Source organism: Rhizophagus irregularis, chromosome 17 (assembly GCF_026210795.1).
Source record: "Rhizophagus irregularis chromosome 17, complete sequence".
Taxonomy (NCBI): Eukaryota; Fungi; Glomeromycota; class Glomeromycetes; order Glomerales; family Glomeraceae; genus Rhizophagus; species Rhizophagus irregularis.
The window spans coordinates 2,201,388-2,226,926 of NC_089445.1; the positions used below are offsets into that span (position 1 = coordinate 2,201,388).

At 26.5% G+C, this 25,539-nt stretch overlaps 1 protein-coding gene across 1 annotated transcript; it reads right to left on the reverse strand.

Moving 5' to 3' along the window:
* Positions 1–20,418: 20,418 nt before the first annotated feature.
* On the reverse strand, positions 20,419–22,045 carry OCT59_009209 (uncharacterized protein). Its single transcript, XM_066133387.1, has 3 exons — positions 21,857–22,045; positions 21,576–21,709; positions 20,419–21,495 (listed from the first exon to the last, which is right to left on the reverse strand). Exons 1-3 carry the CDS (start codon positions 21,884–21,886, stop codon positions 20,928–20,930), a joined length of 732 nt encoding a protein of 243 aa, XP_065999829.1. The 5' UTR covers positions 21,887–22,045; the 3' UTR covers positions 20,419–20,927.
* Between the last annotated feature and the right edge of the window lie 3,494 nt (positions 22,046–25,539).

Genomic DNA, 25,539 nt, shown 5'->3' on the forward strand with positions numbered 1-25,539 from the left:
CAAAAATAATAGATCAGGAGTCACGTTAATATATTCAAGGAAATAGAACAAATATTATCAAGGACATAAAATCCATTCACCATATCTACTTTCAGTATACCTTTTATTTAGAAATGTTTTGTTTTGTATCTGAATTGTTTACGCAGCATCACAAAAAAAACTAACAATCCTTTACAATACCCTTAAACAACTTGAAAAAGAAATGTGTGATAAAATTATAAGGAAAAAATCAAATAATATAGTACACATATTAATGGAAGACTTTAATTTGATTACAAACGGTCATATAGATCGAACTCCATTACAACTAAGGTTGCTTGCCGAAACCTAGGGGTTTAGGCAAGATAGCGTTTCGCCGAAAAGCGAAATTCTGCCGAAACTATATTAAAGTTATATTAAAAAACTGGCGAAACTTTGGAGAAAGGCGAAACTGCCGAAACTTATTATAAATGCCGAAACTGCTGAAACTCTGCCGAAACTATAATAAATTTATAGTAAAATTTTGATGAAACCAATCGTAGGATTTTGAAGAGGCTTAGACAAGCAACCTTAATTACAACATATCTCAAGACCCAAATTTTTTAACGATCTTGAGACACTAGGTTTTATAAATTCATATAGGAAACTTAATAAAGAGAAACTAGGGAACACTTGTCACAAAGAAGGTGTTAGCATGAGAATAGACCAAATTTAGGTATCAGAAACCACAGTAATAAACTGTTAAATTTTTCAATTACTTCTTCAACGTTCATCATAAGCAGTGACTACGATATTATTACATTAACTATGGACACCTCAGTCTTCATACGGAATAACAGGAAAAATATGATATATGATAAATTACCTACTGATAATGCCTACACCAGAGTCATATATAATTGTGTTAACATCAAAATAGAAACGTGGGATAACTTCTGGCTTAATATAAAAAATCAACTAAACAATCTTGATCAAAATTTTCTCAAAGATAATGTCAACTTAGCGGAGTATTTCCAGGAAGATATAGATAGATATTGGGAAAAACTTAACGGCATTATAATAAATGCAGCAGATATAGAACTCTCTAGGAAAGTTCTCAGGCTCCATAATACCTTTAAATGGTTTAACAAAAAGAAATTGAGACCAGAATGACATATAAATAAATTGCTTCAATTATTACATAACTATTACTATGACAGCCAACGAATGCTCACAAATGAGGATGCCAAATCCAAATGGACAATTAAAATTGCCAAATATAATCAAAACTATGTTACATCAACTGACAATAACAAGTGTAACATAGACACACATGATATATTTTCAGAAAAATGGTTTGACACTCTTAAAACAAAAGTGAATTATCACTTAAGAGCAGATTACAAAAAATATAAATTAGCAGAAACGAAGTCCATTAAAGACAAAATAGATAAATGAGTAGAAATTACATGAGAAGATCAAACAACATGGCTGTCAAACTTATTAGATAGAAACACTCACATTAATATAATTATAGATAATGTGCTAGTAAACGAGGAACCAGGAATTTTAACTAAAAGACTGGCTACAGAACTGGGTGAAGTTAAGAAAGCAGTGGACAATAATTTCGTGAGAATGTTTAGAAAAAGAAACACACTACTGGAAACAATGACACCGCTTTGGCAACAAATTTACGAATTCACAAGTAAATTCAAAGAGACGATGACCTATCAATATGTATAAGATCACTAAAGAAGAATAGAACAAGACAGTTAGAGAATTAAATAAAAAGTCAGCTGCAGGGTTATCTGGTATTAATTATAAAATTATTACACAATTACCTGAGGAATTAATCCTCCTTTTAGTCAAATTCGGAAACTTGATGCTACAAATTGGACTTGTACCCATGGCATGGAAATCATCAGTCATTCTCCCCATACCTAAGCCCATCAACTTTGAATATAACATTCTGAATACTCGACCTATTGCTTTGTTGGATTGTTTTTGAAAAACTTTTACAAAGATGATCACGAACAGGTTGAGCTCTGTATTGAAATGATATAATATACTTCAAGGCTACAACTGTTGTGGTTTACTAGGAAAATGCACAAATGAACCAATACACCTAGTCAACAATTTTATTGAGGACGCTAGGGAAAATAAAAAGAAACTATGGGTCCTCACACAGGACATGAAAAAAGTGTTTGATTCAGTTGGGTTGGATGTTTTAAAACCATGCTTTGCTTTGTATAGACATTCCAGCGTTGTTGCCCTATAAAAAATATGTATACGGTTTTTATACTGTATATATGTATTTTTGATACAGTTTGCATTTTTACATACGGCATATCAGTATAATGTATACTGTTCGCAAAATGTGCTTAGTAAAAAATACAATAAAGTATACGGTAAACATACTGTGTGATACGGTATATTAAATTCATACGTCTATAATGTATATCATTTCTACTGTATATCAGTATTTTGTATACGGTTCACAAAAATATTGTAAATAAAGGATACAGTATACATATTATTCTACAGTATATTAAAATTTATATGTTTATAACGTATTTTCTACAATATACACAGGTCAAATAAATAAAAATCAGATTTTTGCCCTTTTTAATATGGCTGTCTGATTTTTTGGCAATTTTAATATAATATTTCCGATTTTAATAAATATTTCTGATTTTAATATAATATTTCTGATTTTTAACATGAAATTGCCGATTTTTGGTTATTTGTAATAGGATTTTTTGATTTTAATATATAACATGTGATTATGTATTACGGTTTAATATTTATTTATTAACTTAGATTTTTTTTTTATTTCAGTTATAATTATTTTTTTGCCTTAAAAACTTTACTAAAATACTTTTTAAATACTTTATAAAATAGAATTAAAATATTTTTTTTCTTAAATATAAATACATTTAAATTAAATAACTCATAATTTAAAATATAAACAAATATTATATTTTTTTTACATATATTTCAAAGTATGGTTTGAGCATTTTGGTTGAAGTAAATCTTATTCTTTTAATTAAAAGTAGTTTAGTAAGTTTAAAACTGTTAAGATCATAAAAGTACAGTTAATATTTTTGGAATTATTTACATTTTTTATATTATACAGTAGTATTAAGTTACAAATTTTTTTACCTTCAGAGCGTATTTTGAGATCTTTAGCCAAAGTAAATCAACTTCTTATATTAATTGTAAGTTGTTCGGCAGGTTAAAATCTACTTGGATATTAATTTTCACGAAGGTACAGTTAATACTTGATGAGATATTTACAATTTTCACAACAGTACTCATTCATGACTTTTATTTTTTTCATTTTGTCACTTCAGAGCGTATTTTGAGCACTTTATCCAAAGTAAACCAACTTCTTATATTAATTGAAAGTTGTTTAGCATGTCAAATTCTACTTGAATATTAATTTTCACGAAGGTACAGTTAATACTTGATGAGTTATTCACGATTTTCACAATGGTACTCATTACGAATTTTATTTTTTTCCGTTTTGTCACTTCAGAGCGTATTTTGAGCACTTTAGTCAAAGTAAATCGACTTCTTTTATTAATTGAAAGTTGTTTAGCATGTCAAAATCTACTTGAATATTAATTTTCACGAAGGTACAGTTAATACTTGATGAGATATTTACAATTTTCACAACAGTACTCATTCACGACTTTTATTTTTTTCATTTTGTCACTTCAGAGCGTATTATGAGCACTTTATCCAAAGTAAACCAACTTCTTATATTAATTGAAAGTTGTTTAGCATGTCAAATTCTACTTGAATATTAATTTTCACGAAGGTACAGTTAATACTTGATGAGTTATTCACGATTTTCACAATGGTACTCATTTACGAATTTTATTTTTTTTCATTTTGTCACTTCAGAGCGTATTTTGAGCACTTTAGTCAAAGTAAATCGACTTCATTTATTAATTGAAAGTTGTTTAGCATGTCAAAATCTACTTGAATATTAATTTTCACGAAGGTACAGTTAATACTTGATGAGTTATTCACGATTTTCACAATGGTACTCATTTACGAATTTTATTTTTTTCCGTTTTGTCACTTCAGAGCGTATTTTGAGCACTTTAGTCAAAGTAAATCGACTTCTTTTATTAATTGAAAGTTGTTTAGCATGTCAAAATCTACTTGGATATTAATTTTTACGAAGGTACAGTTAATACTTGATGAGTTATTCACGATTTTCACAACGGTACTCATTTACGAATTTTATTTTTTCCATTTTGTTACTTCAGAGCGTATTTTAAGCACTTTAGCCAAAGTAAATCGACTTCTTTTATTAATTAAAAATTGTTCAGCAGCTTAGAATCTACTTGAATATTTATTTTAATGAAGGCACAGTTAATATTTGTGGAGTTATTAATTTTTTATAATTGTGCGTATTACATTAAATTACAAGTAAATTTATATTCTTAATGTATTTTGTTTAAAATTTAATTATTTAAGATTAGTTTTTTATTTAATATTGCTTAATAAAATATTTTTTAAATTTTAATTCAATATTACAATATAATTTTTTATAAAAATATATATTTCATAATGTATATACAATTTTTTTGTATAATGAAAAAACTGAAAAATGTGGTTAAGAATTGGTAATACGGCTGTAAAAAGTCACAAATCGGACAAATATAGCTAAAATCAGCCAATTTTTATTTATTTGACGTGTGATAGAGTAAGTTTTTCTACACTTTAAAGCATCAAACAATACTAGTATCTGCTAATATGTACTACCCAAAAACTCACCGATGTAAAATCACAATTATTAAAAAATTCACAAGAATTTTTGTTAATACTGTTTAATTTTTAAGTTCAAAGTCCGATTGATAATACTAAATTCAAAACTCAATTATAAATCATTTTTATAAATTATAATTTAAAAATTAAGCAGTATTAAGGAAAATTCTCATGAATTTTTCTTAATACTACTTAATTCTAATTTAACTAATTTAGTATTAAGGTTTTAATTTAAAAATTAAGCAGTATCAAGGAAAATTCTTGCAAATTTTTCTTAATACTGCTTAATTCTAATTTAACTAATTTAGTATTAAGGCTTTAATTTAAAAATTAAGCAGTATCAAGGAAAATTCTTGCGAATTTTTCTTAATACTGCTTATATCTGCCAATTCGTGAAATTAGCCAAACATAAAGATTTGCACATTTTAACAAGAATTATATTTCACAAGCTTAAATTGTATGTGTTACATAATCAGATGATCTAAATCTATCAAAAAATAAAAAAAAATTTTTTAACGTTTATTCAAAAATAACAATGGCAACTACTTTCTTTTTCAATCACTTTTCAATTACTTTTCAATCAGATTTTTGTTAGGTGACTTAGAAAAGTTTATAAGCATATATAGCAGGTTTTTTTTAATCAGTAAGTAAGAAAACAAATATTAATAATTTTTATTAATAAGAAAAATCTTTTTTAATTTATTTTTAACCTTATTTCCTTCTTTTTTTTAGTAAAAATATATACAAAATAAAAATGTGAGTTATGATTTAGAGTTTTTGAGATGTTTTTTTTTGTTTTTTACTATACTAATTTTATTCTACTTGTTAATTACTTTTTAAAATTGATTTTATTAATTTATTCAATTTAAAACAGAAATGGCAAATAAAAACTTGTTAAGTAAAGTAAAAAGAGCCCAATAATACCTGTAAAGATCATCTTTTGGTAAGAATTATAATTTTAAAAATTTTTGTGTCAGAGTTTTATTCGATTAACAAAATCGTTAATATCTCGGCGTACATGTATGCTAAACACATATATTTATATTCATATGAAAGCCCAGAATCTACTCTACCTGAACGAAAAAAGATTATTCAAATTGAATTACTAGATGTGAAGATATTAACGATCAAAGTCAAAGGTTAAAAATAAATATATTGAACGTAATTATTCAGCAACTTGTGATCCAATTCACGTGATATTTGGTTTATGGATAGCTCTTGATTACCTCTTTCTAATGAATATAAATTCATTCGTCTAGTACACATACACGTTAAGTTATTCAATATTTTGTCATGACAATTATATTTAAATTTTTTAATTTTAATGTTATTATTAAAAAAATCAAAAAATAATATAATCAAATCAATTTTATTTATATCAGCGGTGTGAATCTATCATTTTCATGTAAATTGTATTAGCATTTTCTTAATAAAGTTAGTTTTTTGAATATAAAAACTTAATTCCATAAATCAGTCCATATGTTAATTCTAATTTAACTAATTTAAGTAGTATTAAGGCTTTAATTTAAAAATTAAGCAGTATCAAGGAAAATTCTTGCGAATTTTTCTTAATACTGCTTAATTCTAATTTAACTAATTTAATATTAAAGCTTTAATTTAAAAATTAAGCAGTATCAAAGAAAATTCTCCCAAATTTTTCTTAATTCTAATTTAGCTAATTTAGTATTAAAGCTTTAATTTAAAAATTAAGCAGTATTAAGAAAAATTTTTACAAATTTTCTTATTAAAAAAAAGAACTTTTAAATTACTAATTAAACTTTAAAAACAATCTGTATGATTTAAATTTTTAAAAAAATACTTCTGCTTTTTAATTTTTGCATTTCTACATTTAACCAATTAAAATTCAGCTGATCGCTGATCACATGCATTAATAACACGTTATTGTTTATTTTTTTATTTATTTTTTCAAAAATATTCTTTTCTCTTCTTTTTTTTAGAAAAAAAAAGACAATAAAAATGAATACCAAAATTATTTTAACATATAATAATAAAAATTAAATAAAAAACTTATTTTGATAATATATAATATATATATTTGTACCAAACTACTAATTATACAAAAAGTGATATGCACGTATATCAATTAACAATTACTTTCACTAATATCTCTCTGGAATTGTAATGGTGAATTTTAACAATATTAATTAAACAACTATATGTACACCGTTTTATGTTTTTATTTTTATATTAATATTATATATTAACATATATTAATTATATTTTTTTTTTTACTTTTATGTATTTTATTTGATTTTTTTAATATATTACTAACATTACTACTATCGTTTTATTACTTTTTTATATCTAACTAATATATTAATAATATTACTAACTTTTTATTATTTCTTTTTTATATTTAAAATAATGATAATATTACTAATTAAATTTCTTTTTTTTACTAACCTTTTATTATTCCTTTTTTATATTTAAAATAATGATAATATTACTAATTAAATTTCTTTTTTTTTGTTTATATTTTGCTAATATTATTTTTTTTACAAATAGTATATTATTTTATACTAGATTTTTATTTATATTATTTATAAAAAAATATTTGTATATTTAATATTATTTAATAAAAATTTTATTGATTATAAATGCATTTTAAATTCTGTTTGCAAATATAAAATATACGATTTAATTGAATAATATATACTATTTATCAGTACAAAATATGCAGTTTAAACTGGAAAAAAGTACTGTTTATCAGTATAAAATATACGGTTTATCCTGGAAAAGTATACTGTTCGCAATATAAAATATAAAACAATATACTGTTTATTGGTATAAAACATACGGTTTTTCTACTGTTTACAAGTATAAAACATACGGATGAAACTGGAAAAATATACTGTATGCAAACCGTATATATGATACGGTGTGCAGAATACCGAATATATACAGTATGTGAAAATACTGTAATTATATGGTAATAATACTATAAATATACTGTTCGCAAAATACGAAAATACAGTATACTAACCGTATATATATTTTTTATAGGGTTAGTTAAATGGATTATAGCTCTTTTCAAACACAGGTCCTTTAGAGTAGCCACTGCATATGGTTTAAGTGATGGATTCACCAGAAATGACGGAATTGATCAGAGCAATGCACTCTCTCCACTACACTCCCCTACAATAAATTACCGAATTTGACAAAATTTACATAGCAATTTTCACGTTGCATATAAATTTACGAATTTTTAATAAAATTCAGCCAGAATTTTTTTATTTGAAAGTTGATCGTAGATAGTTTTTATGTATCAAAATAAATAAATATGATTAATTATAAATATAAAAAAGTTTTCTCATTGCAAAATAATATAAAAAATTATGAAATTCTCACTTTTTTTCAGCAATGGGTCAACTTTTTAAAATTTTAGAAGGACCCCGGATATCTCCAAAACAGGTCATAAGTCACACTTTCGGCAGATTGGCCCATTTTTCAGGGGCTCAAAAAATCGTTTTTTGTAAATATCTCGGCATCCAGTGGTCCAATTTTGATGAACTTTTTTTAAATTGTAGAGCTAAATGAGGGCTACAAAATAAAAAAAAGTTCATTAAAATTGAATAACTGGATGCTGAGATATTTACAAAAAAACGATTTTTTGAGTTTCAGCAAAAAGGGGTGTTTTTGGCCAAAAGTCCATTATGACCTTTATATTAGATATCCGGGGTCCTATTTTAGAAAATTTTCTTTATTTTTTAATACATGAAAGCTACAATTGATTGGCTTTCAAATAAAAAAAATTTGACTGAATTTTATTGAGAATTCATAAAGTTTCATATAGCCCAAAAATCAACAATTTTACTAGTAAATCTTATAAAAATTTGTAATTACATAGTAAAATTAACAATAATTGACAAATTTTAGTCTATATGAAACTTAACGAATTCTCTACAAAATTCAGTCAAAATTTTTTTATTTGAAAGCCAATCAATTGTAGCTTTCATGTATTAAAAAATAAAGAAAATTTTCTAAAATTTTAAAAAGTTGACCCATTGCTGAAAAAACTGAGAATTTCATAATTTTTTATATTATTTTGCAATGAGAAAACTTTTTTATATTTATAATTAATCATATTTATTTATTTTGATACATAAAAACTATCTACGATCAACTTTCAAATAAAAAAATTCTGGCTGAATTTTATTAAAAATTCGTAAACTTATATGCAACGTGAAAATTGCTATGCAAATTTTGTCAAATCCGGTAATTTATTGTAAGGCAGTGTACTATAGCGAATTTTCTATGATCCGCTTTTAGTAAGAATACAACAAACTAAAGATAGCAGCTATGAAATGAAAGTTAACTGGCTGAATGATATTAATGATCCTAAAACATGGACGCAATATAGGCTTTAGGTTCCCATATGTATATATATGGATGATACGGTATTTCTAGAATTCTCAAAGGTTAGGATGCAAAAGATAGTAGATATAGCAAATGAATTCTATTCGATTAATGATATTGACATCAATACTAAGAAGTCAGAAATGATAATCATCAACCTGACAGTAGAATGACAAGAATAAACTATTGAATTAGGTTGAGATCGTTCCATAGTTTAAGTCATAGATGATGAAATAAGATATCTTAGGGTCTGGTTTTCCAACAAACCAAATAGGAGAAGATAGATGCAACACCTATCCACGATAATAAAAAATTTTTGCGACACAGTCTATAGGAAGTTTGTTCCAGCTGGTCAATATATTTACCTAATCAATAGAGTATTAATACCTAGACTGATATATATAGCTTAAATCATAACATTGACAGAGCAAGATTGGAATCACGTATTCGCTCCATTAATGAAGTTGGTTAAAAACTGGATGAAATTACCTAAGAACACACCTTCGTCACTAATATTTTATAAGGGGTATCTCAGTATGGACCATCTATAGAAAATATTTTGTATCAATACTATATGATAACAGAATTAACAATTAGACTGAATAGTGATTCACATGTAGCGATATCTACACATATCAGACTCAGAGATGCGCAGCTTAAATCACTGATTATAGATCCAATTTTTGACTGTGATCTTCACATAATGCCTTAAATAAAAATTCAAACTAGGAAAAACGTCTCATTTAATGCATTAGTAATAACTAAAGCTCTCGATATATCAATGGCAACGAACCTGATTGATAGATCAACCTGGAGTGTTTCAGGAGAAAAAAAGCTGTTATTAAAATTCTTTAAACAGTATCAGCTTACAAAATATATTTTCTGGATTAACCAAAGCTCACATTACCTGATATTCTATATTGATCAATTGTTTATTAAAGGTATATATCTTATGACATAGAAGCAATACTGTAGATTAGCATTACTCCCAATACAAAAAAGGGTAGCTAGATAGTATCGTGATGTGGCTCATTTGTGCACATCCAGAATAGATAATATGACAATAATTGATGATATGGAAATTGCTGAAGTTGATCATTGAGCCTTTTTACTGGATATCATACTGGACGTGCATCGCAAACAAATTATTTTTATTCGAAACTTTCAATGACTCAGATGTATAGTCATTAGGCAAAATTAATAAGATACGCTATTATGAACAGGGGATTATAGTGAATTATCATCTGGAATATAATGATAATGAAACAATTGGCTGGCAGGATATGGGACGATCCATACCAGCTCATTGCTGTAAAGTGGCAATATTAGATAAAAAATCTAACATGTGCGGCTGGAGTTTTTCTAATGAATAGCTATCATCAACCTATCAATTTAACGTTATAATACCTGATGACAAGTTACCAACATCAGCTTTAAATCCCATAATTAGCCTACTAATGGTCCAAGACATATGGATTCACAGATGGATAGATGATGATAACCTGAAAATGCAACTAATGGATATTAGAAATATACTGGCAGAGAGAACAATGGTAGAATATTATATAGATGATTCTCTCAGGCCAAACACTTTTACAACAATGGGTAAACAAGATCCTAATTTAGTGTACACAGACATGGGTGCAGCGTTTTGTATTAATAATGAACCTGCATTGTCAGCCCAAGTAAATGTATCATTATGGCCTTCATCTACACATTCAGAATTAGTGTCTATATTTCTAGCATTATTCACAGGTCCTATAAATGCAAAAATCAAGATTTACACAAACAGTCAAAGCACCATATACATGATAAACAATCAACATAATAAATCAGGCAGAAAATTATTGAAGCAATCTAATTCTTTAATATTACTTAAGATAGATATTCTTTTACAAAAAAAAAAATAGATCTAGTATTAGTGAAAGTTAAGAGACACAGTGGAGATGTTATGAATGAAATGGTAGATGATTTAGCTAAGAATACAAGTAACAGCAGATGATACTTTAACAACAGGTTTAACTATAGCAATAGGACAGTTAGATTTTTTCTAATTTTTAAACAGATTCCAATTGAATACAACTTAAAAAAATTTATCAAAACTCTAATGAATACCAGAGTAGCAGCAGAATAGTCAATGCTAAAAACCAATGGACATGAAATACCAATTGCCTGGAACATAATTTGGAACTTAATTCATAGATATAAAGGGTTTAATTGTATTTCAATTAAAAAACATTGGCATTTAATATTTATTATTAAACTATTCATTAAACTTCTCCCTATAGGTACCACTCTTATACAATGAAAACTAAATATATACAAAGATTTTGTTTGTCCCAGGTGTAATGATAATAAAGAAGAAGACATATATCATTAAAGCTCCTAACGGTTCGAGCTAAACTGAAGAACTGATCTAAAACCGGCTCAAAATTCAGTTTAGTTCAGTTCGGGTATTAGAACCAAAAAACCAGCGGTTCAGTTTGGTTTAATCTGATTTTTTATAAAAATGTGAAAAATCAAATAGCCGCCCATCTAGTGATCGTACAAAGTTGAGCCATATATTATTGGATTCGTCTTGACGAGACGCGTCGAATGGTGGTAAAATCATATCTCTAGCATTGATAGATCACATGTTAACCCACACTAAATGATTTATCAATAATTGGAATTATCAAGCTATCTATCAATGCTAGAGATATGATCTTAGCGTCATTCAACGCGTCTCAGTGAGATGAATATAATGAATATAAATTCGTCTGTGTACGACTACTGAATGGCGAATAATGTCAAGTTTCGCATTTTTTTAAAATTTTCAAGCGTTAAAAATTAAAAATTCTGATACATGAATTTATTTGTCATCCAATGGTTGTACAAATATGAATTAAAACTCATTGGATTCGTCTCGATGAAACGAGTCGAATGGTGGTAAGATCACATCTCTAGTATCGATAGATAGCTTGTTAATGCCAATTTTTTATAAATCATTTAGCGTGAATTAACTTACGATCTATTGATGCTAGAGATATGATCTCACACCATTCGACTTGTCTTATCGAGACGAATCTAATGAGTTCTAATTCATATTTGTATGACCATTGAATGACGAATAAATTCATGTATCGGAATTTTTAATTTTTAACGTTCAAAAATTTTAAAAAAATGCGAAACTTGACATTATTCGCCATCTAGTGGTCGTATGCAGACGAATTTATATTTATTAGATTCGTCTCACTGAGACGCGTCGAATGACGCTAAGATCATATCTCTAGTATTGATAGATAGCTTAATAATTCCAATTATTGATAAATCATTTAGTGTAGTTTAACGTATGCTCTATCGGGGATGCTAGAGATATGATCTTACCACCATTCGACGCGTCTCATCGAGACGAATCCAATGATATATGGCTTGACTTTGTACGATCACTAGATGGGCGGCTATTTGATTTTTCACATTTTTATAAAAATCAGATTAAACTGAACTGAACTGCCAGTTTTTTGGTTCGGTTCTTACGGATTTTGACTCTAATCCAAACCGTCTATAATCCGGACCAAACTGACCTGTTCAGAGCTTTATATATCATTTTATTAAATGTAATGCCAATAAAGATTTATAATCTATAATTAAAAACATAATGTGATTCATATAATCCAAAAATGAAGTAATATGGAAAAAAATACACCTAAATAAAGCCATAAGGAAAAAATTAAAACAGATACTAGGATCACAATATGACAACAACAAATTTATTACTTTTGCTCACTATAGCCCTGGAAGCCAAAGTTAACATTAATCTTTCCAAAGTATCAAAACAGTTATTTGGATTTTCAGAGTCAAAGAATATTTTATTTCTGGCCTCACTTCTGAATTCTTTTATTATTCACTTCAAAGAACTAATCTGGCTGCCAAGATGTATTAAATGCTACTATTGCGTGCATGGGAAAAGGATAGAAATATTGAAAGAAAAGACAAATTAAATAAATCTGAATATATAGACCGTTATTTAAAATCTTGTCACTAGCAAGGAAAACAGTCAAGACAGGATAAACATTCTTCAAAAAAAAATGATTTACCAATTTCACAGAAAGATCAAACTGTAGTACTGGATGATATTATATTTGAGTTGAATACAGTACAATTTGAAAACTCAATAAATGAAAATTTTATTTTATCAAAGTATTATAGAATGGGAAAAAAAGCTCATGATCAGATATGCTTACTGATTAGTAACAACTGGTAGTATAGTTGGACTTATAAGAAGACAAAAAATATTATTGACAATGTTATAGCAGATCTAATAACAATATGACTAACATTATTATGAATTTAAATTCATCAATTCTGAAAGGAAAAGGAATGGAAAAAAAAAAAAAAATTTTATAGATAAATATAGTATCAATAATTTTTATTTACTTTTATTTTTATTTGTATTGGTATTTTGATGATTGCATCCTTCTGGATGGATATAGCTCATAATAATTTGTTTGTATGGTATATAAACTTAATATCAATAAAGCATATATAAATCATTAAAAAAAACATAAAGTATGACCGGACTTTTAAAATTGAAGTAAGAGAGGGTCAGGATGGAGCTTTTGTCAATTTTTTTTAATAAGTTTATTTTTAATAGTTATTTTTTTTTAGAGTTATCAAACGAAAAATATGACCAGACTTTTGAAATTAAGATGATGGAAGCTGGAAGGTTTTTATTATCTTTTTTTATTTATTTTTTTCTTTATAATTTTATAGAGTTTCCATGAAATTAAGGTAAAGAAGGATTGAAGAAATTTTTTTATTTTTTTTTTTAATAAATTTAATAATTTATTTTTTTCTTTTCGTAAAACTTTCAGAAGAAATGACTAGAATTTTGAAATTGAAGTAAAGTAAACCAAAGGAAAAGATGCAGTGAGACTTATTTTAAAAAAATAGATAAAATTATCCACTTTCTAAGAAATGGTACAATCATACCAATTTCATCAGTTTGTATTTAAGATAAACTTTGTACTAGCTAGTATTGTAATAAATAAATTTTATTAAAATAATTTTAAAAGATACTGAAAAATGGTTTACTTTTTATTTATTATTTAAAATCGTCAACCAATAAAAATTGCAAAATTGTGAGTTACTATCTGAATCTGATCTAAATCCAATTTAAATTTGATTTGACCTGAAATTAGATTTGAATCAGATTAAACAAATCAGATTCAGATTTTAAATTTGGATCTGCAAATCGGATTCAGATTTCAAATATAAATCTGAATCTAATCTGAACTGATTCATGCAGAACCCTAGCTACCTGATATATTAGTTTTTGATCAGTGGAAATAACAGGGATGTTAAGGTTTAAATTATAATTTACGTAATTGTAAAAGTAAGATTCTTAGTAAAAGAAATTAATATTGTATTTAGATAATTATTAGAATTTTAGTTCAATTATAATTTATTAATAAAAAATAAAATTTACTGTAATACTGCGATTATTGCGATATGATCATGTGATTTATTTATACTAGTAAAATCAGAAATTTTTATATTTAAATTGTTAAAATTATTTTTACTATTTCAGTAATAACTTTTTTATTTTGGCAAATAATTTGAGTTTAATAATAAAATATATTATTTATACATGAAACCGAAATTGGTTAATTTTGACCTCCGAAATGGTCGAAATGGTCGAAATGATTTCGACTTGAGCCCCTCCAAAAGTCGAAATGGTCGAAATTACGTCATAGTCATATGATTTTATAGTAAACAATAATATTAAAATTCAAAGTTAACGAACTCCGCATCCAGTGATTCGATTTTTATGATCTTTACACGGTTGGATTCAGCTCATCGAGAGGATTCCAATGATATATATTTCATATTTGTAGCATCAATATTGACGGAGTTATTCACGTTTAAAATTTGGTATTAAATAGTCTTATAATTATTATAGTAAATAATAATTTTAAAATTCAAAGTTAACGAACTCCGCATCCAGTGATTCGACTTTTATGATCTTTACACGGTTGGATTCAGCTCATCGAGAGGATTCCGATGATATGTATTTCATATTTGTAGCATTAATATTGACGGAGTTATTCACGTTTAAAATTTGGTATTAAATAGTCTTATAATTTTTATAGTAAACAATAATTTTAAAATTCAAAGTTAACGAACTCCGCATCCAGTGATTCGATTTTTATGATCTTTATACGGTTGGATTCAGCTCATCGAGAGGATTCCAATGATATGTATATCATATCTGTACCATCAATATTGACGGAGTTATTCACGTTTAAAATTTTATATTAAATTATAATTATAAAAATCATATGACTATGATGTAATTTCGACCATTTCGACTTTAATTTCGACTTTTGACCTTCCCAAGTCGAAATATTTCTACTTTTGGGCTTTAATTTCGACTTCATATATAATATTATTCAGTTATAAAATACAAGTTTATTTCATTTGGGGTTGATCACTTGTTCGTTATTGGTTAGTCAGTGATCGCGTGAAGCTGAGTATAGTGAGGTCACAGGTTCGATTCTGCCGATCACGGAAATTAAAAGAATTTTACTGCGGACACTACTACCAATAGTGTGAAGGTACAGGGATTAGTGTAGGCTGGACTGCATCATGGTGAATTAGTATGTACCGGTCGGCGGCATATTTCAACAAAGGGTTATAATGTCCTCCTAATGTTCCCTATGAGACCATTGGGAAGCCTATTGTTCTGTCTGGATGGTCACTGCTTGCATACCATCTGGGTGAGCTCTTGTCTTGGTGGTCACTCTACGATACCACTAAGGGTGTGATAAACTTTACTGTGGAAGTTTACTACGCTAGATGGTCCTCATAGATGGTAAAGTCTCAAGTGCAATGTCTTAGCAGTAGTTTACCTTCTAATAGGTTTAGGCTGATTGGAGACGTTCATAGGCTCGCAGGTATATAAGGTTCTAAGGTAAGGTTCGATTCTCAGTGAATTTGACGTATGGCAAAGGATTTGATCCCTAATCGGCTTGGTTATTTATAATAAAAGTGATGCATCCCCAAAGATTCCCTTAGCAAGCTTACTTATCCTGGTAGTCACTACTATTACTACTGGGGATTTACAACTATGGTGGGCTGGTATGGTAATCGCGGCCTGTAGTGGGCTTTGAGTGAGGCCATATTAGTAGTCTTAGTATCGCAGTACCTCTAAGTTAACCATCATGGAAGGACTTCTAGATGTTTGCTCCGTTATATCTGCTGTACGTGGGTAGTTGCTCACTTCTGACGGGCGCTAGTGGGTAGTATAACTGTGTCAGAAACTCTGCTACACTACGATCCATCCTTGTGTGGGTATAAACTTGGGTCGTCTTCGGTATGATATATAGGAGGTAGGGGGGATGTACGTTCGGTTACTTCTTAATAATTAGAGTAGGTGCTTGGTTAACTGTCGCTCAACGGTAGGAGTGCATTTCCGCAACTTTAAGTTGTAGTGCTCCCTCCATGTAGCTCTAGTGAACCGGCTATGCTGATGTCTCCTAAAACATAAAAAAAAAAAAACAAGTTTATTTCATTTTAATTCTCATTAAATTTAAATATATATTTTAATTTATAATTTTTATATTTTTTTTTTATAAATCCTTTTTATTTTCAACTTTTAAACTTAAAATTTCTTTTTTATAAATCAGTTTATTTTGATTTTTAAACTTAAAATTTTTTATTTTATAGGTTTTTTTTATTTTAACTTTCAGATTTAAACTTAAAATTTATTAAATTTGAAATTTTTTTTTATAAATTATTTTCATTTTTAAATTTAAATTAAAATTTTTTTTTTATAAATTTTATAAAATTTTTTAAAAAAAATAATATTAAAATTATTATGAATTATAATATCTCAAATATCTTGTAAATTTTAAAAGTTTAATTTTGTATTTTTCTTATTATATAAATTTTTAGAGTACAGTTAACTCCCTCTATAGTCACTCTCGTTATAATCACATTCTACTATATAGTCACACCAGTTGAATATTCAAAATACTTTAGGGCAATGACAGATATTACCTAATATCAGTTTATTATAAGACCTTACCCCCCCTCCCCCAGGTAAGATATATTATATATGTAATTTTCTTATATAGTATATATGTAACCTAAGATTTTCAATTACCCCCCCTCCCCCTAGAATATTAGGTAATATCTGTCACTGCCCTTATTATTAAAATCTATCCTATATAGTCACAATCTATCTATAGTCACTATTACACATATTCTCAAAACTCTTATATTAAAAAGAACCGTTTATAATCATAGTTATATAAAGAATATATTAAATAACTTGGCATCTAATAATTGTACAAAGATGTATTATAGCTTGTTAGAATTATCTCACTGAGACAAATCGAATGGTGGTAGTTTTATCCTTTTACGATCACTGGCTGACGAGTTATTCAACAAAATGTTAAAAATCAGCATTATAATATTTCTTAATTTACGTTTACTGCACCATTTAACATTTTGCTAGATTTCTCAGTACTTAGTGATTGTAAAAAGACGATTTATAGCTCGTTGGAATCGCCTCATCAAGACAAATCGAATGGTAATAAGATCATCTCTCTGTGATCAATATTGACGGAGTTATTACTTAAAAACCATTTAATATTTTTTAATTTTAGAAATTGATCTAATGATTGGATTTCGATGTATCTTATACCATTAGATTTGTCACATCAAGACGAATCGAATGGTAGTAAGATCATTTTTCTAGGATCAATATTGGCAGAGTTATTTCACAAAAACCATTAATATTTTTTAATTTCGGAAATTAATATAGTGGTTGGATTTTGATATATTTTATACCATTAGAACTGTCTCATCAAGTCGAATTGAATGGCGGTAAGATCATCTCTCTACGATTAATATTGGAGAAGTTACGATACAATAAAGTTTTAAGTATAATTCTGGCTAAAATTATGTTAATTTTTGGCCAGAATTATGATATACAAATATAAGAAATTTTTTATATAGTCACATCTCTTTATAATCACCAAATATGGACTGTCCCAAATGTGTGATTATAAAGAGAGTTGACTGTATTTAAAACTTATAAAATAATTAAAATATTATTATATGATGTTATATTTAAGATATTTATTGGATTATTTAAATAATAAAATTAATAGAAAATGTAGAAATATATTATATATAGAGAAGTAGTACTATAGTCTGTAATATATAGTATAATAAAAAAGAATAATGAAAAGATTATATGATAAAAATATATTATTATTACAGTCAAACTTTGATATAGCGAATCCTTGATATAGTGAATTTTCAGACAACTATAATAAATTTTCCTTTACTATAATGAATTCAATCAAATCTCTTAAAATCTTCACTATAGCCTTATAGCGAAGTTGAGGTCTAGAACCTAGGGTTCATTATAACAAGAGTTGACTGTAGAAAATTTTGGTTTGTAATATTTATATTTTTAACTTATTTAAATTTTTTGTTTATTTATAAAATTAAATTAAATAATATAAAATTTGAATTAATAGTTAATAAGTTAATTATAAAAGAACTAAACTTCCTAAAAGAAAAAATTGTATATATTTTTTTAAATTTTTAATTAATACTATAGATGTGACTTCTATTAGTATAATTATCTGAAATCCTATATTAATATTATGAAATTTATATAAACTTGAGTTTAATTTAAAAAAAAAGTATGTTATAAACTTATTCTTAAATTTTAATTGTAATATAATAAACAATTTTTTCTATAATAATATTATTACTGATTTATATAAATAATATATTTAATACTGTAATTACTAAAATAATATCTTAATAATTTTGGATCTAAAGAGGGGGTTTTTTAACAAGTTTATTTAGTAACTTGGGCCAAGATAAGACTATATCTGAGGTAACTATTAAGGGAGTTGACTGTAAATCTAAAAATACTTTCATGTTTTTTTTAGTTCTATTTATGTCTGATAGTTTAACACAACATTACAGATTTGAGTGATTTATCACCCTTTTGACAATTACTATTTCAGACTACTTCTTTAAGAATTTTAATGGCTACATAAATAAACCAATCAGCCAAATATTTTTTGATAATATGAAAATAACACTTTATTGATCTTTAAATATTAATCCCAGACCTAACATTTACAAATAGTTAAGTTCAAGAGAATGTCAATCTATCTTATGAAAGGAGACGGTTTATCCTGGTTTATCTAATTGAATATATATTGTATATACTTATTCACTAAATGCTATTGCCTATATAAACATCAAAGTATGTCATAGACTGAACATTTCAATAATTGCTCCAACTCCGGATTGTCTAAATAAAAGTTGCTATGCAAATATAATTCCTTGTAGCTTTTTAATTGTTTTTATAATATTAGTTCGTATTAAAGAAGTTAAAATATTATTACCTAATAGTCTAACACCATCCACGATCTCACATTATTTTCAAGAAACCCATATAAACGAACTTTGATGATGATATAATGAGGTCAATTATCATATTTATTAAAGTCCGAGTAATCTTTAGCATGATTAAATTAATTCATAATAACGGTCTGATATTGGAAAACTTACAAATACTATAAAAACCAAATAACCAAGAAAGAAAATAAGGATCATACTTCTCAATATCTGTAACATCATTATCATCACTAACCATTAACTTTCTACTTAAAGATTGATCCCTTTTACAAAATCATCCGTGCTCGTACTAATTACAAGCTCAGAAATCTTCAACTACGCTATTTTAAAACTAATTTCATTTAGAAATTTCACGTGAATATCAGTTAAATCAGAACCTTTTTAACCTTCAAAAACCTGAAAACGAAACGGCTTTCTTGCTATAACTTTCCTTATTTAGGTACCTAAATAAAATAACTATAAACTATTTTATAAAAAAAAAAAATACTCAATGTAGTATCAACTAAGGGAGAAATTTCTCTGTCGAATAAGGCACAAAAGGGAAAGAAGCAGTTCTATAAAGCCAGTAACTTTTCCCACATATTTGTGCGCTGAAGTTATCGGACAAAAACTAAAAGAAAGTAAATTAAGTGGAAAATGAAAACTTGAGGGAAAAATACGAACTGACAATATTTCAGCACTGAAAATTTAACAAAAGGAGTTTCAATAAAAAAAAACCTATTCAACGTGGTTTTTTCAACAAAACAATAGATAGAAACAAAAATTCAAGTAAAAAAAAAAAAAATTTATTGCTCTCGTGTCATGCATTTATGGAGGTGATAGTCGTATGTGTCAATATTTAATATTAATAACATGCCAAAAACATTTAACAATGTTAACCAAATTAAAAATCGGTTTGAATCTTAAAAAATTTATTATTTTAGCAATATTGAAATTATTTTTAATATACTTTTGGATATCAGAAAGGGAATTTGTAATACTTTTATTGTGTTAAGAATTTGATAAAAGTCCCAAGAATTGCCCTCTAAGAAATTTACAAAACACACTGGTTTACTAAATGCAACTCGTAAAAAGCTTTTAAGACCATCAGTTAGCTCTAGATGGGTGTTAGTATAACTGTAACTGTAATTCCAGGAAACATTCATACTATATATTATCATATCATATATCATATAAAAAAAAAAGGAAAAAAAACAAAACTATGTGATATCAAAAATTTTTTTAAAATAACATGGGAAGCAAACGTCCACCAACAAAAAAAGCTTCAAGTACTGCAAAAGAAAATTATATTCAATTCCAAAGATAATGAGCCAGCTTCCAAATTTTCTAATCTAACAATATGACCAACGCTTAAAATTTAATATAAATGTTATTAATCAATCAGTTCTCTGCTTCTTTTTTGATGGACCCTGTAGTTCTTCTAATTCTACCCTAAGTCTTCCATTCTCAGTTTTGAGCATCTCCACTTGTGTTTGTAATTCCTGAATGGCTTGATCTGTCAACAATTTTTCCAATGTCCACTTCTCGATGTTCGCAGCTTCATTCTCCTTAAGTTGTTGAATATATTGAACTGCTCTATTGAGAATACTTCCTTTATTTTTTTCACAACCAGGTACAATTTTGGCTAATTCATTAATACCGGCGTTGATCGTATCACGGCGTCGACGCTCAACCTCTTTGTGATTTTCGCGACGCTGTCGATGCCATTCTTCACTACCAACGGGAGGTTTTCCGCTTGGTGTTGTCTGAGGTGTTGTCGTGGCAGATAATGAATTGGTTCTTAACGGAGTATGTTGCTGAACTTGTTGTGTTTGCTGTTGAACATGTTGAGGAGTAATTGGCGCCGGTTGAATAGGTAAAGGATTAGAATGGATCGTTACTGGATCCTGCTTTTGTTGAGGAGTAGAAGGAAGCACTTGAACAACGTTTTGTTGACCACTAGAACTAAATGTAAAAAAAAAAGGACTTTGGTTTTAAATAAACTAAATAAATATATATAATATTGACACATTTAAAATATTTACCTGGGTGGGATCGAGGCTGTGGTACTTTTTTGCTGAGTTTGAGTTTGCGTTGGTGTCGGTACTGCTGAAGCTGTTTGAGCTTCATCCTTTGAAACAATTTTTGTTGATTTTGAGGGGCTTTCTTTATAAACATTCTACAAGATATTAATTTTGTAATTGTAAAAAAAATAATAATAATAAATAAAGCTTCAACCACAATTTACTCTCGTAGCCATTTGCACCGCTAGAACAATGATCGCGCGTGCACCTTTTTATGAAAATAAAATAATGAAATAACCTACCATTTTTAAAATGGCTTCTTCAGTAGACATTTCAATATTCAACTAATTTTTAGAAGTTAACAATAAAAAAAACCACAACGCGCACACTTTTTCAAGTACTGTACGTCTCACGGTTTCAAAGGGTTCAAGTCAGGTGAACTGTAAAAACGGTCACGGTTTTATTGATGTTCCTTCTTGAGAGAAAAGGGGGGTTCTAAATCTTCTGGGGGGAGGGCAAAGATATGACTGGAAAGCTGGTGATATCTTGTGACCATCTTGTGACATGTAGATGACGTAATATTGCTGAAAATGGTGATATGCATCATTTTAGTACATTGTCATACATTTACTTCACCACAAACGCAATTCAAACAGTTGATTTTCAGGTGACGATGGCTGATGCTGCTTTGATAAAATGCCTGGACTACATACTCATATTGTGGTCTTATTATTGTGATCAGATGATAATCAGATGATTATTTTTATTGAATCAAGAAGTTTAGCCTGTTACATCGCATGTGTAAGTAAGAATATGATCGAACATTTTAGAAATTTAAAATCGGTGATACAATATTAAAAATGTTAATAAATACCTGTTATTTTAATATAACAATATAACGATCAATTATAATTTTAGGTTAAAAAATGTGAAATTCATATATTAGTAAAATTCTTACTGAAAAAAAAAATTAATTTTTAAAATAAGTAATATAATAAGTTTTATATAATATATATAAATCTATTTAGAAAATATTATTTTAATAAAATAAAATTTATTTAGAAATATAATTCTCTTATTATCTTACTATTTTAATTTGCAAAAAAGTAATAACTAATAAAATATAATTTTATATTTAATTTATAAAAAACTTTTTCCAATTGGTATATAAATTCTAAATCAAAAGTTATATATATAAATAATCATGTATTTTTCCTAAAAAAATTTCCTAATTTTCACTGGTAAAAAAATGGTCTATCCTACACATATCCTACACATATCTTACATATATCGGGTACTCAAAATGTAGAAAATCATACACAAATAATACACATATCATACACATATCGGGTACTTATATATGTTGTGCCTCAGATCGATTCTTGCCTCAGATTGAAGCTCACGCACCTCAGTTTGAGATTGTCATCTGACGCACCTCAATTGCTAATAAAAATGAGCTATAATTAAACATCAAAATTTCCAATTTTAATGTATTTTTAAGTACTAAGTAAACTTATTTATCATTATTTTAAGTATACAATCCTAAAATTTCAGATTAATTAGAATCATGCTCATTAAATCTTTTCATTTGAAAAATGACTTAAAATTTAATGATTTTTCAGATAAAATACAAGTATAAACTTCAATATGAATCAGATTTACATAAAGATTTCAGGAAACATGTAACTCATTATGGCGCACAAGTTTGTTTATGTTACAAAAAGTGGTTTAATTATTGAGAAAAAAAGTTTACTTATAACAGACTTTATTGAATGATTCTAAATGAGGTACGCATGACAATCTCAATGTAGTCGTGAGCTAATCGAGGCATGAATCGATCTGAGACGTATATATAGTATACCTATCGTGCATATATGTATGATATATATATAGTGCGATATATAATATGTATTATTTATATATGATTTTCTACATTTTGATACTTGATATGTGTAAGATATGTGTAGGATAAATCATTTTTTTACCAGTGTTTTAGGAATTCTACACAATTCTAAATATAATCATATATTTTTCCTAAAAAAATTTTCTAATTCAGTAAAATTATTCCTAAAAATTAGGATTTTTTTTAGGAAAAATACATATATAAGCTAATAAATTATTATTAAATTAACTTTTTTTTATATGTAATTTATATATATATTTTAATAATCACTAGTATTACAATTTTTTATATTTCACATAATTTAAAATTAATTAACACTTTATTGTAAAAAATGTAAAATTTATTATATGATTGTGATAATTAGTAAATCATTGTATAATTATATTTAATAGTAATAATCAGATTATATAAAAAATTAAAAATATGCAACTAACAAATATTTTACATTAAACTGAACTTTAAACCTTACTTAAATATTATTTATTAAATCTACTATGTCAATTAAGATTTAGTTATTATTTTTTTTATCAATTAACTTAGCTTTATATTGCTTATATCCTTTAATATTATGCTTTTTTACAGAAATAACTATAGATTTTAGAAGATAAAAATATATATTGATTATTATTCTCTTTAGTTAATAATTTATATTATTTTAAAAGATAATTATTTGGCTTGTAATATTTTAAATTTAATATTTTTTTCCATTTTAATTAAAAGTTATTACTAGTGATTGTAAAAAAATTTTTGAATTTTATTATTAAAAGTGATATAAAATGAATTTCTTTTATATTTAATCCAATATTAGTATAATAAAATTTTATAATAAATTGTGTAAAAAGTCCAATCAATTCTAGTATAATATCTTTTACTATAGCAATTTGGATACTTATTTTTATGTTTTTTACTTCAAATCACCGGGGGTGAGTATCACCGTTGGCCAGAATTATCAAATTTTACTGGCACTCTATTTTTTTAATGCTGGTCGATCGTCATAATTTCAGTCATCAGTGATCATCACCCCCGGTGATAGTTAGAAAAATTCTATTTTTATTATTAATATTGTAAAATTAAATTCAATTTTATTAGTTTTCTTTAATATTTAATATATAAATATTTGCAGTTCAAATTTGATTAATAGTATAATATAAAACTTTAGTGATATAATTTTTATTTTCTTAAGTAATTATAATATAATTAGTTATTTTAGTTAGTATTGATTCATACCAATATAAGAAATAAAACTTATATAAAAAATTGCTTTATTAAAAAAAAGAGATATTGATATTAATATGATATTTTTTAATTGATAATATATATATGTTGTGCGTCAAGTGTCGATTTGCGTCAGATGCAGCTGACGTGCGTCAGATGTAAATTGATACTTGACGCGCGTCACTTGAATCACACAATAAAGTTCTCCTATGGTAAAAAAATTTTTTTTAATAATAAAATTATTTTTTATTACGTAAGTAAATTTGTTTGTTACAATAAATTACACATATTGTGAAATTTTATGGCTATTTAATCTATGTTTAATTAAATATTGTAAATTTACTTGAAAAAACTTGTAATTTATTAATATTTTGAATGAAGTATTTTCCATATGAAACTGAGTCTAATCAATTTAATATTACAGGGTTATATATTTTTTAACAAGATTAATAAACTTATTTAATAAAGAAATTTAGTTTAAGTTTGAAAATTTTAATTTAATTATAACTTAATTTTGCATATTTTATATTACAAGTGACGCGCGTCAGGTATCAATCTACATCTGACGCACGTCGGCTCATCTGACGCAAATCGACACTTGACGCACAACATATATATATAAATAAAATTGAATTTTTAAAATTACTATAAAATACAGTATAATATGCAGTAGATAAATGTTGATGATATTATAATGATATAATAAACCTCTTATATTTCTTAAATTTTTTTACTGTTTATATAGTATTTATATAGTATTTATATTTAATAAAAGATTTTGTAATCTAATTTACTATTTATTATATATACATTCAATTATACCATTAGATTCATTATTAAATTCTTAATTAAATTAATATTTTTTAA